We start from the raw sequence: 15,571 nt of genomic DNA on the forward strand, positions 1-15,571 counted from the left end.
TGAGACCGCGACGGAGAATAATTCCAACTTTTCTGAGTTCAAAACACTGTTACTGTACCGATAATGATTGACTAACAAGCAGTCTGTGTTACTGTATGTACTTATGTAACTTATATTATGTCTCTTTAATTGTTTTCCAACAAGTCTTTTAAAATTTAAATCAAATTTAAAAGCATATATTTCAAAAATAAATAATTAGTTCAAATAAGACTTTTTAAAAGGATTAGGATTTAATCAGTTGTAAACCACTTAAACAATTTATATAAAATTATAAGCATTAATTTCATTACCATAGTTATACTTTTTTAAAATATATTTTAATTTTTTTAAATAATAAAATATTAATAATTAATTTAAAATTTAATAGAAAATAAATGAAGAAGACAGTGTTAATTTTAAAGCTATAGTGTTAAGGAGATTCCTCACCCTAAAAAAATTGAACATATTTTTATACCTGTATATTTTACTTTAAATTCATGTAAATTTAAGATTACTCTCTCTATTTCAAAATGTATGTCATTTTAAAGCATAAATTAGTTTTCTACTTGTAAGTTATTTTATAAAATTGAAAAAAACATTGATACATTTTAACGTTATTTTCGTCTTTATATGTTTTCACATTGCCAAATCAAAGTATTGTATTAAAAAGTCAGAGTCTTAAAATTGACCGTGCCCTACGCAAAAATTTGAGTGAATGGTTGTTTGAAACGTGGGTCGTAGAGAGCAAAATATCAATGTTTTAAGAATCAGATTAATTATTAAAAGATTAAGTCATAAAGGCTCTGAATCACAATTTAATTATTCAAACGTAATTAAATCAAAATTAAATATATACTTTTAACGTATAAAAGATATATATAGTAATTAAGTATTGTATATTATATTAACTAATAAGTTAATATAAAATATTAAATTTGAAGCTGATATATAATTACTATATTATACATTTTGTATAGTGAAAATTTAATAATATATAAAAGAATATATGATAAAAATTGATGTACATAAAATCTTCATAACTAATTGTTGAACTTTTATTAAGTTAAAAGTTTTAATTTTTTTTATAAATGGTGGAAGCATATACTGAGGTTGTAACACCTATGATTAGAATATCAATATGTTTTACAAATAGTATTTCTTTTTTAATGACAACTTTTGAAACAAACATTCGAAGTATGCCTGTATCCTTTTTCATCTTATGCGTATAGATTATTTTTCAGTTTTTCTCTCTTGGTTTAAAGTTTATGAATTACACCTACTTATACGTGGTTAAGTTGTGGGGTTTGAGATATTGGGACAAAGTTCTGTATTTTACTGCATAGGTTTGAATATCTATCAGTTTCCACTTACAAGGAAATCTATCCTTTTCAGGACTTAGGATAATTTGTGATTGGACTTCTCTCTCCTTTTAAGAGCTGTAATTAGATTAGATGACTTACTTTTAATTTACTGCAATTATTTTAACCCAAAAAGTGAGGTTAAAGTTTGAGATAATAATTATAAACTATTATTACATGATTAAAACTGTTATTGTATTTCTTCTTACATGCATGTTTGATATGTTGCCCCAAATTTTTAGGTGAAGTATGCAATGACGAGCCTCCGAGACAATGACAGAATCGGAAATACACAGAAATAAAAAGGGCAAAGAAGGTGTGAAAGAAAGGGACCACAAATGTTGGAGTTTCACCCCACTCACGAGTCACGAGAGCAGCGTCACACATTTTCCTCAGCCGCTGAAGTTTCAAACCTAAAAGTTAATAATATATAAAAAATAGAATAAGAAAAATGACTTTACGTTAATTTAGACGTTAAATGTAACGGGCAATATTCGGTTTAGCAATCATTGTGGCACTGCTTAGCTTCACCCTTCTCACTTCCCATACCAACAACAACACCACCTTCTCAACCAGAATCTTCACTCTCTCACCCACCAAATCTCATCATATACCTCTTTTCGATCGCACTTAAGGTAATAGATATATACACTTCCCTTGTTCACTTCTACGCTACTATATTAAACTAGCTTCTTCTTTTTTTCTTTTTTTTTCTTTTTAAGTATGTAGTTTTTTTTTTCTTTTTCTCCGTAAATTTGACGTGGTTGGGTTTCCCTCTCTTTGTTAATTTCAGCGTATGCCATACTAGCGAGGTGCCTCCTTCTAAAACTTCTGTTTTCCTTTTGGTGGATTCTGTGAGACAAGCCGTGAGTTGTTGTTGTTTGAAATCCTCTACTAGATCCTTTGGAGTTTGAGGGTAGATCATTAGCTAGGGTTTCTTTCGCTGTGTGAGACACTTTTACGTATGCCCTTGTTTTTGTGTTTGCGTAGGTTTTACGGGTTATGTGAGGGGGTGCTTCTCCTTCTGCTTCATCTTCAGTCTTACCGACACATAGTTTTGAGGGTGTTGCACTGTTCGGTTAATTTTGGTAGTTGGAATAGTGTCATACGAGGGATGTTCGCAAATATTGATGCTTTCGGTGCTTGGTAAGTAGCTAGCTTACAATCTCTCGTGCTTTCTTTGTTCTTGCTTATGGCAAAATTAATAAAGGTGGAAAGTAAAAACTGAGAAGAAGGAAAAACAAGGGCGAGTAGCTTACTTTTAATTTGATGATACTGAATAATAATTTACTCTAGTCCTATATTTATTGATTTCTTATTTCTTAATATCAAATTTAATTAAATTCGCGTCAAAATTATGTTAATAAAGATATTGGTTTATTATCATTATTCTGAGATGATGATTGTGATATTCACAGGAAAGAACTTGGAATCATGGGCTTGGTATATTTCATCTTCTGTTCCTCTCTTCATTGATCGTTCAGATTAAGAGGCTTTGGACTTAGGAGGTTGGAATGAGCAGCTTAAGGCCTGAATTGCATGTGGCACAACAAATTCGGCGCGATAAACTGAGGATTCAAAACAGTTCACAACATTTTCAAGAGTTCCCTAACAATCTAGAGCAGTTAACATTACACCCCGGGTTTAACTTGGATCTTCTTCCAGTAAGGAATAACGTTCGAAATGGCAACATGCTTGACGCGGAAGAAGCGCTTTATCCATCGGAAATGATAAGTTTCTCCACTGCTTCGAATCCTCTATCTGCTCCTAGAAACCCATTGGAGTGTACTCAAGAGCTAATGATGGCTCAGTATGGTTCCTTTCCTCATTCATCTGCAAAGGAACAATGCGAACCGCGCAATAACTTGGGTAATTGGAGAAACAGTGCCCCTCATCAAGTGAGTGATTGGATGGTGAATTATAATGAAAGCAATCCCAACTCTTTCTTGACTTCTGAGCTCAATAATAACCGAGAAATTCAGAAGCAGTTAGGGGAAATGCATTATACTCCTTCATCATCTTCTCCACTTTATCATAATGCTTTGCAGGATATGGCTTCGTTGATGCACGATGGAGTTTGGGGAGGGAATCATGGTGAGCCTGTGGTTCATCCAAGCTTTGGACATCAAGCAAATAGTGAGTTTCGTTTTGGGAGTGCTAATTTGTGGACAAATAGTTCAATGGGCTTCACCGACAAAAAGGTAGTTAATGAACAAGACACCAACCCGCAGGGCCTATCTTTGTCACTCTCATCAAACTCTCAATCCAAGCCTTCTTTTGAAGAAGGGTCTGCATCAGATGATCCACAGTATTCAAAGTCTGTGAAAACTACAATGAAGCCGAATGTGAATATTCCTCGAAGTTGTGGAAAATCACTTCAAGATTCAATGGTAATGCCTTTAAATAACAGTGCTACTTATCGAAATGTTGGACCCCTTGGTCCTTTTACTGGGTATGCCACGATTTTGAAGAGTTCAAAGTTCATGAAGCCTTGCCAACAGCTGTTAGATCAATGGTGCTGTCACAATGGTTCAAAATTTACAAAAGGAGGAGCTTGTGATGTTGTTCCGGAGTGGGTCTCTCGAGATGTCAGTGCTGCTTCTACTTCTGCTGCTGATGCTGTTAGTGTTGATGAAAGTGGGGTTGCTGCAAAAGGTGTTGGCATCTCAGGTGCTTCATCGTCTGTGTTGTATAGTTCAAACGAAAATAGCGCTGATGGCGGAGCCGCGAGTAGCTTTTGTCTTTCTTCTCGACCTGCGTGTCAAAAGAATAAGGCAAAACTACTGTACATGCAAGAGGAGGTTGGTTTACATTTACACTGCTCACATAGTAGCCCTTATGATTTTACTTTTGTGTCTTGTGTGTTTTTGGCATAGTTAATGTGTGTCAGTAACTTACTGTTATAACATAAGAAAAAGTCCTAGTGCTTTAAAACTGCCGTGTGTAACAAGTTGTCGTTTGGGGTCGGTCACTGTGGACGCATAGTTCTTGGAAAGTAAATTTGCATTGATACATACAACTAGGTTTCACGTCCAGATAATATGGAAAAAACGAAATAGCATTGTTGTGTAGTATATAGATTGAGTTACTTATTTTCAATGTGCTTCTAATTTTGTTACTTATGGATATAATAGCATTTTCTTATTGGCTTGAATAGTATGGCTATATTCAAAAGATTATATGCTACTTGGATTGTTAATAATGTTATTGTTCTTTACATTTGGGCTTCGGTCATGCTGTCGTTTTTCTTTAATCAACTGGCTTCCATCCGGTCAAAGCAAGAATCTTTTTCCCCTTGATTTTGTTGCTTTGATTCTGTTGTGTTTTCCATTTTCGTTGTTGGTGGTGTCATTTACTACTATATTTAAGGTAAAGACTAGCTATCCCCGCAACTCAAACTGAAGAATGAAAGAGACTACAGATATTTGATAAGGTCCTGTACCTGTATGAATTGACTGTGGTATGTCTTCATAATGTTTGTATTTTGACATTTTAATATAATTAGACGAAAACTCTCTTGGGGAATGATGTAAACAAGCTCCTTTTTGAACTTTTTTATCATTATACAATTATATGTTTCTGTTACAGATTCCCATTGTGTGACAGTAATGTGTGTCATCTATAATGCGTTGTCCTTGCATTATTCATTGTTTATATCACATTCCTTCTCATAGTTTTCCTTTTCTTTGGTAAAAATTTAGTCCTTGAACTTGTCATTTTACTTGTCCATAGCTTATCTTATTAATTTTTTGGAGTCATAAATTCGTTAATCTGGTTGAATCAATCGTCGCATATTCATCAAAATGTGAAGAAAAGTGGCAAAACGTATATAAAAGTCTTGGTAAACATATTTTCCAACTCATGAAGAAATGCGTTGACAAGTAGTTGCTTATTAATCACGTTTTAATATATTAAATAGCTAAGCAGTTCATTGTTAATATATTAAAAAACTTTTAAAGAATATTTTTCTTTTTGTGTAACTTTTTATAACGATAACTCACTTATTTGGAATTTCTATGGAGTTGTGTGCATGCTTGTAAAGGGATCTAGTTAATCATATCACAATGACTGGAGTTCTCTTTGATTGATATTTTTGTCTCTTCTTTTCTTTGTATTATTGGAAGAATATTTCATCCTCTGTTTCCTTTCTTGGTAATCCTTTCTCCTGTACAAATTAATTTCATTTCATACATATGAAAAAAATTTGTTACTTATTAATATATATTTTTCATTAACACATTGGTTCATCAGCACATGGCAGTGTACTTAGATGATGATGACTTGATGTATCCTAAAGACAGCTTTTTCTTTGTTACTTTTGAATTATATATTCAGAAGAAATGCTCTCAATTAACCTTATTACTTATTCATTCAAACAGTTTATATCATATTGTTTTTTCCTTGTGCCACATTTGGTAGGATCTTAATTTAGCTGATGAATGAGGGGGATACAGGTCGCATAAAATTGTTGCAATAATGTTTTACGTGCGGTTGAGTTGGAATTACTGTAGTGTTAGGATTGCAAAATGGCGCATCCCGTCTCCTAGCAAGAATGAACTCAACTTGTTGCTAAAAATGGCTTGGATTCGCTTCTTGTCGACAGTTATTTGTCGATGCATCTAGCACTCCAAAGTCTAAGATAAAACAGTGCTAGTTGATAACCTTTCAACTGTGTACACTCCACTTTCCGAAAGTTATTTGTTTGTTCCAAACTCTCTAAGGAAAGAGACTGAGGGATTACCCTACCCAGTTGCTATCAACTTGTTCAAATTGGTAGTTTTTTAGTGGTTGGTTTTTGTCATCTACTTCAGCACACTTTTTAATAATGTTACCTAAATAATTGTGGTTGATGGAACAATATAAAAATATCTTGTTATTCATGGGTACACCATTGCTTTACTAGGCTTGCTACAACTCAATAATTATTAAATTTTTGTAGTGACGAGTTTTTCGTTTAAAACTATTTTTAATGTTTTTTGGTTTAGAATACTATAATTCATGGGCTTGTACTAATACTAACACTACTGCTAGTTATAATTTGTGCAAGTGCTTTTAAAGTTCCTCTTGACATTGTTGCTCTTAGGTTACCAGGAGATATAAGCAGTACCATCAACAAATGCAAATGGTTGTTCAATCCTTTGAGTCAGTAGCGGGTCTTAGTTCGGCTACACCTTACATCTCCTTGGCTCTCAAGTCAGTATCAAAAAACTTCAGGTGTCTAAAAAGTGCTATCTCAGATCAACTAAAGCTTACATGTGAAGTTTTGGGAGAGGACTTCTCACTACCAACTACAAGTACTAGTAATAAATTTGACACTAATATGGCAAGGCTAAGGTACATGGACCAAAGTTTTCAAAAAAACAAATCTGGGGGGCCTAACGTAGACTTTCTTGAGCCCCAACAACACGTTTGGAGGCCCCAGAGAGGCTTACCAGAACGCTCAGTGGCAATTCTGAAGGCTTGGTTATTTGAGCATTTCCTTCATCCGTATGTCTCCTTTCTGTGATTGATCTCTCTAACTGTGAAACAATGAATCTTCTGTTTTCCCAAAAGAAGAAAAGGAGATTGATATATGGTTATCTTTTGCTGCTCAATTTCATTTCAGGTACCCCACGGACACTGATAAACACATGTTGGCTACCCAAACAGGTCTATCACGAAACCAGGTGGGGGTCTACTCCTTTAGAATTCATTATTATGTCTACGGTCCATTATCTATTTGCGTGATTGAATTTGTATGTTTGACATACTCTTCTGGTTGCTTCTAAATGGGTACAATCGGTGGGCCAAATATTTCGTTTAATATTCTCCAACTAAAAAAAAATTCGAAGTCTTTAATTTAATTAATATGGAGCTTGGTTTGTTTTTCTTTTCATTCTTAAGCTCATTAATAATTTTGAAAACATACTGAAAAAATCAAATTCCACCTTAGGGATTATTGTCAAAGTCCTCTTTTAATTTATAGTTGACATCGTCAAAATTAACATTGCAGTCCTCATCATAGTCCGTATTAAGGGATATGATAACTAGTTACTTTAGTGCTCATTTGGGTGCAAATACTAGGCAGTAAGGCATCAACCTTTCCAAGATGTTTATTGTAGCATGGATTTGTATTATATATTACTGGAATAAGTTCGATGTAATTGATTAACGTAGGTATCAAATTGGTTCATAAATGCTCGAGTCCGTGTTTGGAAGCCAATGGTTGAGGAAATACACATGCTTGAAACAAAAGGCGCAGCAGAAGCCCACCAAAACACTAGCAAAAATAATGATCAGGTAGCTTCAGCCTCTGAAGGTAGCAACCAGCCCAAAGTTGATCACCAACCTGTGAACAAGTTTGGTACACATGCACATGCACGTGCAATCGCTGAAAAGCAATTCCAGTGTTTGGAAATGGGATCATCTTCTTCAGCTGGCAATGAGGAAAACATTGGAATGGATGGAGAACAATGGAATGAAGAGAAGCGTTCTAAATTGGAATGTCAAATTAATACTACACCAAGCTTGGATGGGACAGTTATGGGTTTTATGCCATATAGACGTGGTGGGCTTGAGGTTGGGGGAATTGGGTCCGTGTCACTAACTTTGGGTCTTAGGCATGGTGTTGAGGGTGTGCAACAACAACAATTACATCAAGAAGACGAGCTTAGGCGTCAATTTGGAGGGCACATGATCCGTGACTTTGTCGGCTGATTATATATAATCGTTATGTCTTCTAAGGAGTTGGGGATAGAATAATGGGGTCAAGGAAATGGATCCTTTTGCAACTGAGTCACTTGCTATGGATGTGGCTAAATTTTTTTGTTCCCATTGGTCAATGATAAATGCTTGACAAGGAAAGGGAAGGGTAAGTGTGGAATTGAAATTGGTTGGCTAACCTTTCAACTTTGGCTGATATAAGCTGCTTCCATTCAATGTGAAGCTGGGCACGGACAACTGAGGCAGCTTTGCAAAGACGGGGTGGAAGGCAAGGACAACTTTCAGGTTAAGTATCCTTGCATCCACTTTTCTGTAATGTTTTTAATCAACTCAATGTGATGTTGGGCGCGTAAAAGGGAAATAGGAAAAATGTGGTGTGTAAGGTTTTAACGATTTTCTGTCTTCCCACCTTGAAACAAAAGTAAATAGAAAGGTGCATGCTTATGTGTATAACATTAATAACTAGATTATGAAACCTTGTTCTGTGATTTAGGTCGTAAAATTGAAGGGTTACATATACAAGGGTTTTCTGTTTTTATAAATATAGAAAATTTATTATTAAAAACTGGGTAATTCACTGCACAAGCTCGATAAGAATACACACTAATGAATTCCAGCAATCTTTTACAAAACCTAGTAATTGTAACAAAACGGGATTTTATTCAGTATTTTCGATAGTTTTGTTATTTGAATTATTATATAAAATTGATAAAGTTTGGACAATGATGTTTATAATAATTTTTATGTTTTTCTTTGTAGACATGTATTTTATAAAATATATGATAAAACATGAAACAACACTTTTAGGTGTTCAAATAATATTTTTCTTTATTCAAGTCAAGTATGGTGATGAACTCGTTTGTACCGGAGGACATTATTTTGCATCATCGTACTTAATAATGTCATAGATTTGCACAGAGAGTTCTACATCCGTTTGCCTGGGTGGTACAGAAAAGATTGGGGTCTGTAATTCAACAGTCTAACGAATATTTAACATGAATGATTAAGTGAGAGTTAATATGGGTATTTGTGTGCTACTAAGATTGTTCTTAGTAAAAAGTATAAACGTAGAACTATAGGTATGCTGTGACATTCGAAAGGAAAGATTGACCATCTATATTTATCAATAATAATTGTTTATGAAGAAAGAGATGGGTTCGAGAATGAAAAAGAAAAGAAAGAAGAAAAGCTATGAGAATAAATAATGTGATAAAAAAAAAAAAAAGAATACGAGATATAAAAAGAATGCAAGAAAGTAGACGTGAGAAAATTAAAATGGGATAGATTATAAAGTTGGAAAGTGTAGATCCAAACATTTTGAATATTAATGCATCCTTTTCATCTTACTTAGCTGGGAGTGCCTTTTCGCAACAGTAACTTCAGTGTGTAAAATTAAAATGCTTTAGCTGAGGGATCATTCTACTAAACAAAATTTCTTTGATTAATACAAATTTGAATTCACTGTCTGTTGCCTCATGAGAAAAAATATTTTCCATAATTCGAGTGGGAATGATTTTATACCCGAAGTCAATGATTTATGGTTCAGCAACTCAATTTTAACAGTGTTCCTTCTGTCTTTGGTCAAGAGAAAGTGTTCTTTTACTTAAGTCTATTAAAAAGGGATGGGCTTCACATAACCCAATTGTTGGCTGGGTTATCTCTTTTTAGGACCCAATCTGACATGACACAAAAATTAATTTTGATTTGTTTTATATTCTTTTCTTTTATATTTCTTTTACATTTTTCCTTTTGTTTTCAATTGAAATTTTTTTCCCTTTTTTTCCCTTTCCTTTATCTCTCTCTCTCTCTCTTTTGTTTTACTCTTTTCTCACTGTTTTCCATGAGCGTGAAAAAAAAAATCAACAAATAATAACCGAGCTAAGAGTGGATAAACCCTATATTTAGTAGATAAAGTAAATATTCGAAAAGGTTTATAAAGAATTAATGAAAATGATTTTCAACTCATAAATTTTTAATCTATTTTAACAAGGTTTTTTTTATCATATTTAAATATTTTAAAATTTTATTCTAACAAATTTCACAATCAAATTTGTGTGATAAAAATTATTAAAAAGATGTATAATTAAGCTTTTTTTTAAAATTTAAACACACCCTAAATATAGAAAGGTGAAAGCCAGGTCATAAAATTTTAAGAATATAAATCTAAAACTAGGGAAAGAAAGGAATAAAGAGTGAATATGAAAGCTAAAGAGTACATAGCATAGGAATACATTCCCTTAATCGGCTGATAAATCCACCCCTAAAAGCGTATTTGGTTACTCATGTCAGAGGAAGTACTAAACTATACATAGCCTAGTTTGGATAAACTTTTAAATATATATATATATATATATATATATATATATTTATATATTTATATAAGAGAATAAATGATATGAATGAAATTTTTATTATAAATTAAAATTATTTTTATACACCTTAAATTTTCAGTAAGTTAAATGAGTGAATTTATAAAAGAGTTAATACTAACTCGTAGGAGAAATTTACTTAATTTTGCTGTGTTTTTTATAAGTATTGTTGAGAAGTTTGTCTAAACTAAATCATAAATATTAGTAAGGTTAAAAAATGCAAAACACTTGAATTATGAGTATATATATATGCTTCTAATGTCATCAAGACGCAAGATTTAGTTCAACGCCCAATAAAATTGATTGTCTTTTTTAATGGAATGACGAAGTTGAGAGGTGTGTGTTTGTTTGATATGGATTTGAAATAGGAAAACCTTACCTTATCTATAGAGCTCAGAGTAGCTTATTAATCAATTATTCAACTCGTTTATTTTTTTTTATAAGTTTTATGTCCTCTTTTCTATTTTAAATTTTTTACTTTTTCTTATGAGGAATAAATATATAATACATTGTAGTCTATTTAGGTGTAAATGAATATCATGCATGGAAGCATTTTTTTTCACTCAGTTACGGCAAAGTAGTTTTAAATTCTTAATATCAATTTTGAAATTTCAAAAGATGAAACAAAAATTTGAAGTAAAATTACACTTTATCTAAGACCCCTAAAGTCTTAAAATCAATAACAGAGTATTGTCGTAAACGAATCAACAATAAGACAACTATCGCGTAGAGAAAAGAAGGAATTGTAGAAAAAAGGTTGCAATGAGTTTTATTTTTAAAAAAAAAATGATGACAGGGAGTTGCCACTAAAATTTATAAAAAAAATATTGAAAAAACTTTTAAAAAAATATTTGAAATCAGATTTGGACTTAGAGTCGTTTGCATGTAAGAAATATATAAGCACCCTAAGACGTTCGTTAATTAAAACGATTATCTTCTAATTAATTATACAAAAATTATTCTATCTTTAAAAATATTTATTTCATTTTAAAAGAAAATAATTATTATTTTTTTACTATTTTCAAATTTTTTATTATTATTATTTTTTGGATTTATTTCAAATTTTTACAATTTTTTAGAAATTTTAATTTTATTTTTTAAAATAAGAAAATACAATAAAAAATTTATTTAAATTAAAGGAATGTTATTTATAAAAATATTATTCTTTTTTTCATTTTTATATTAAGGAAATATATTTTTAAAAAGAGAACTTATCTAGGTACTTTACTTTTTTAATTTTTATGAAAAAAATAAAATTTTTTTTTTTAGTTTTTATAAAAAAATGCTTGAAATTAATTTTTGGTTTAAAACAATTCTAAAAATATTTTGAACCTGAAAAAAAATTGGACTTAACAGGTCAGGTTCCCGCTCTTACTTATCTTCCTGTGCAACGGAATAATCAAAGTTGTCATTGTTAAAAATTGAGTTTTGGATAAGTTAAATATTTTTTTTAAAAAAAAAACTTAGTTTTTCTTTATTATTTTTAAGTAAATCCACTTTACTCGGTTATTCAATAAACTCTTATGATCCAAGCAATGGTGAATATCCACTCTATCAAAATTGTTTAGTCGTGGATTTAAAATACTTTTTTTTAAATAATAAAAAATTGATGTACCTTTTAATATAGGATTTCTACACGCAAAAAAGTAACATATGAGAGACATATAAAATAAATAAATAAATATAAAAACAAACAAAAATGTAGAGAAAATAACTCTTATTTGATTTAGGAATTAAGTTTTTTTTTTAAGTTAAAATATGCAAAGTAATTAGGGTTTTTAGAATTTATGAAAAGAAAGAATTTTAAGATTTGAAAAAAATTAAATTTTTATAATTTACAAAATTGTTAGGGTTGAAAAAATAGTTTGTTTTAGAGCTTGCAAAAAAATCGAATGATTTTGGGGTTAGAAAAATAAATATTATTTTAAAGGTTTGCAAAAAAAATTAGAGTTAGAAAAAAATAGTTTTTTTTAGGGTTTGCAAAAAAGGGAATACTTGGGGCTAGAAAAAAAAAATTTCATGGATTTGTATTTTATTTTTTAGGATTTGACTGAGGGAGAAAAAATTTAGGATTAGAAAAATGATTAGAATTTATAGATTTTTTTTTTAAAAAAGGAAATTTTTTTGAATTTTTTATTTTTATTTATTTATTTATTACACTTGTAAAAAGTATCATATCATAAATGAGAAGAGAACTACAAAATAAATAAATAAAGAAAGAGAATCCTTACTAAATATAGGAAGAATGAGAAATAAATAAAGAAGGAGAACTTATTAGATAAAGAGAGGATAGAAAACGAACAAAGAGGAAAAATTTTTACTAGATAAAGGGATGATAAGAAACAAACTAAAAAAATAAAAAAAGAATATTTATTTGATGAAAACTTTTTTTCCTTACGGTTGGATTTCTCATTCGATTTGTTCTCTGTAATCGACCTTGAAATGTGCTTTAAAATTTTTGATGTTGTCAAGTTTTATCTGATCCCCTTTCCTCTTTTGCTTTTTGTTTCTCAGGCTCTCTCTAAAATCCTCTTTCAAAGATGTTTCAATTCTCTCTCTTTGAGGTCTTAATTTTTTCTTTTTTGTTTCTATATTCAAAAGTTCTCTTTTTCACTAAAAACTTAAGCTTCTTATTTATAAGTATTTTCTGAAACCCTAAATTCTATTTAATATGTAATTATTTATTTATTATTATTTTTATTTTAGTAAAGACTCTTTTTTTTTCCTGATGACTAGTAATCAGATTTTTTTCTTTGTTATCTATTTTTTAAAAAATTTACAAACTACTCTAACCATTTTTAAATCTAATTTAAAATTTAAAATTTGAATTTAAATTTAAATTTTAAATTAATTTTTTATCTATTTTCTTAACTTTCTATAAAATCAAATTATTATAATTAATTTTTAATTTTAAAATTTATTTTTAAAAGAGATTCAGATAAAGTTAAGTATTCACATGTATTAAACATTAGCTTTTGATGGTAACGAGAGTTACACAGAGAAAATAAAAATAAAAATCTCAAGAGGATGTTCATAATTTAGAAAACAGATAGTTGTGTAATTTGAATATTTTTCAGGAGATAATTTATGCTAATTTTTATAAATACTAAGTCATCATTTTATATCTGTATGTGGGTGTGTTTCAAAATAATTATTAAGTTCTGAAATCAAGATGACGTTCTGCAATAACTGATCAATAATATCTTGAATTAATTTATTTAAACTTAAAGTTAGAATTAAGAGATAATGAGTAAGGTTGTTTTTCACTACAAAACGCTCCAATTAATAACTGAAATATACTTTATAAAAAAATATAAACTAAATATATCTAATTAATACACTATATGTGTGTGTGAAAAAAATTTTAATTTTTAATGATCCTATATATAACTTTTTTTTTGTTGTTACATAACTTATTTGAAGTTATTAACCTGCTCCATTATATTTTGTTAAATAGCCTAACCCAAGTTATGAATTCGATCTTAAAAAATTTGACTCGCATTAAGTACGTGAACGAAACTAAAATCATATGAGCTGATCTCAAACTTTCACAAATTAATTAAATAAGATAATATCCTCCTAATATTTTTCTCATTCTCTTATTTATTAAATAAAGAGAAGTTTAAATGTTTTTTTAATTTTTTTTAAAAATTATTAAATACCTTTACAACTTTGTTTAATATTTCTATGAAGTATATCATAGTAGTATTACTTAGAGATCTTATAGAAATACATTTCTCTGATGACATTTATGTTGCGATATCCTTAAGATCATTTCACTTAATTAACTGTCTTAACTCGCAATCAAGGAAATAGTTAAAAAACTTTGAAGGAACTGGTAGGAAGACTGAAAAAATATAGAATTAATTAAACTAAATCGTCTTTATTTATTAACTCAACTACTATTGTGTAATTGCCACACTAGTGCTTAATACATGCACATTCACATAATTAACTTTAGCGTACTAAGTGATCATATAGAAATGCATAGTTTACCAACACACATCTAGCATCCATTACTCATCAAACATTGAAAGACTACTTATGCGTATAAACAGCCATATAAGCATCTAGTTTCCTCCTTGGCCAGGTGTACCATAGTCCTTGCGAGGGATGTAATGGTGATTAACATCGTCATTCACTGTACGTTGACTAGAACCAGGTTTTCCGTACCCCTTACGAGGGATTTTATGGTGATCATTTTCATCAGATTCATCACTCACTTCTCCCTCCTCCAATTTCGTCACAATTTTTTTCTTATCTATAGCCATAGAAGAGCTTGCTAGCAGCATCAATACTAGTGCAATTCCCGCAATCCTCATTTTCACATGCATCACCTTTTGCTTCCTTCTAGCCACAAAACCGAAGTGAGCTACTCATCATAATATAAAAGCACTTGTGCTAAATATTGAAGACAATATATTAAAATAAGCAACGACATATATAAGATACGTGTATGTATATGATTTAAAATAAATAACAAGTGAGGGCAATTAAGAATACTAGTTATATACAGATCATTCAAGAAAAAAACAGTACATTTAATTAATTTACTCACCAGATCGGTAGAGCTAGGATGTTATATGTGTGGCTTTGTATGATCTTAATGGAGAAGAAAGGAGGAGGATCAAGCAACTTAAATAGGGGTTAGGGTCTTGGAATGAAATGTGAGATAGGGTCTTGAAGTCAGCTTCAAATAATATCATGGTGGGGTTGCAACCTATGACATTGAGGCAATATTAAGTGCGATGCCCATTAAAATTGTTAATTAAACAAAGTAAATGATGACATGCTTGTCTGTATTTCTATGTGCCCTAAATAGGGAAATTCCACCTAATGCAGGGTCATTGGCATATAGGTTGGATGATATCGATGATTTTTTTAAATTAAAATATGTGGTCTGTCTTAATGTAAATATGTGATTCAAATTAGTTTAGATATATATTTTAATCATATTTAATAATTTAAAAGTAATATCTATTGAAATTAATTTTACCAAATTTTAAAGTACACGAGACGTGGTTGGATTGTTGGGAAACACCAATGAGGAAAAGAATCATTTCAAATCCACATGAGCATAAGGAAAAAGTGAAATAAAACATAAGCAACATTGGCTAACGTTGAATATTAAGGATGTGTTTGAATTATTTATTTATTTATTCT

At 30.5% G+C, this 15,571-nt stretch overlaps 1 protein-coding gene across 4 annotated transcripts; it reads left to right on the forward strand.

Moving 5' to 3' along the window:
- Positions 1–1,796: 1,796 nt before the first annotated feature.
- Positions 1,797–8,487, forward strand: LOC113857918 (BEL1-like homeodomain protein 8). Of its 4 annotated transcripts, XM_027490215.1 has the most exons (7): positions 1,797–1,972; positions 2,131–2,203; positions 2,328–2,483; positions 2,756–4,138; positions 6,421–6,824; positions 6,943–7,003; positions 7,494–8,487. In XM_027490215.1, exons 4-7 carry the CDS (start codon positions 2,852–2,854, stop codon positions 8,031–8,033), a joined length of 2,292 nt encoding a protein of 763 aa, XP_027346016.1. In that variant the 5' UTR covers positions 1,797–1,972; positions 2,131–2,203; positions 2,328–2,483; positions 2,756–2,851; the 3' UTR covers positions 8,034–8,487. The 4 variants fall into 4 exon arrangements, with proteins under 4 accessions (XP_027346016.1, XP_027346017.1, XP_027346014.1 ...); XM_027490216.1 differs by lacking the exons at positions 2,131–2,203; positions 2,328–2,483 and having other exon boundaries at positions 1,877–1,972; positions 7,494–8,392; XM_027490213.1 differs by lacking the exon at positions 1,797–1,972 and having other exon boundaries at positions 2,047–2,483; positions 2,734–4,138; positions 7,494–8,392.
- Positions 8,488–15,571: the final 7,084 nt, after the last annotated feature.

Source organism: Abrus precatorius, unplaced genomic scaffold, assembly GCF_003935025.1.
Source record: "Abrus precatorius isolate BTA unplaced genomic scaffold, Abrus_2018 Scaffold2, whole genome shotgun sequence".
Taxonomy (NCBI): domain Eukaryota; kingdom Viridiplantae; phylum Streptophyta; class Magnoliopsida; order Fabales; family Fabaceae; genus Abrus; species Abrus precatorius.

Excerpts from the sequence above, each read along its gene's own strand:
- LOC113857918 (XM_027490215.1), top strand. The coding sequence starts at position 2,852 with ATGAGCAGCTTAAGGCCTGAATTGCATGTGGCACAACAAATTCGGCGC. Across the intron at positions 4,139-6,420 it reads TACTGTACATGCAAGAGGAG|GTTACCAGGAGATATAAGCA; the intron begins GTTGGTTTACAT and ends TGTTGCTCTTAG. Across the intron at positions 6,825-6,942 it reads TTTGAGCATTTCCTTCATCC|GTACCCCACGGACACTGATA; the intron begins GTATGTCTCCTT and ends ATTTCATTTCAG.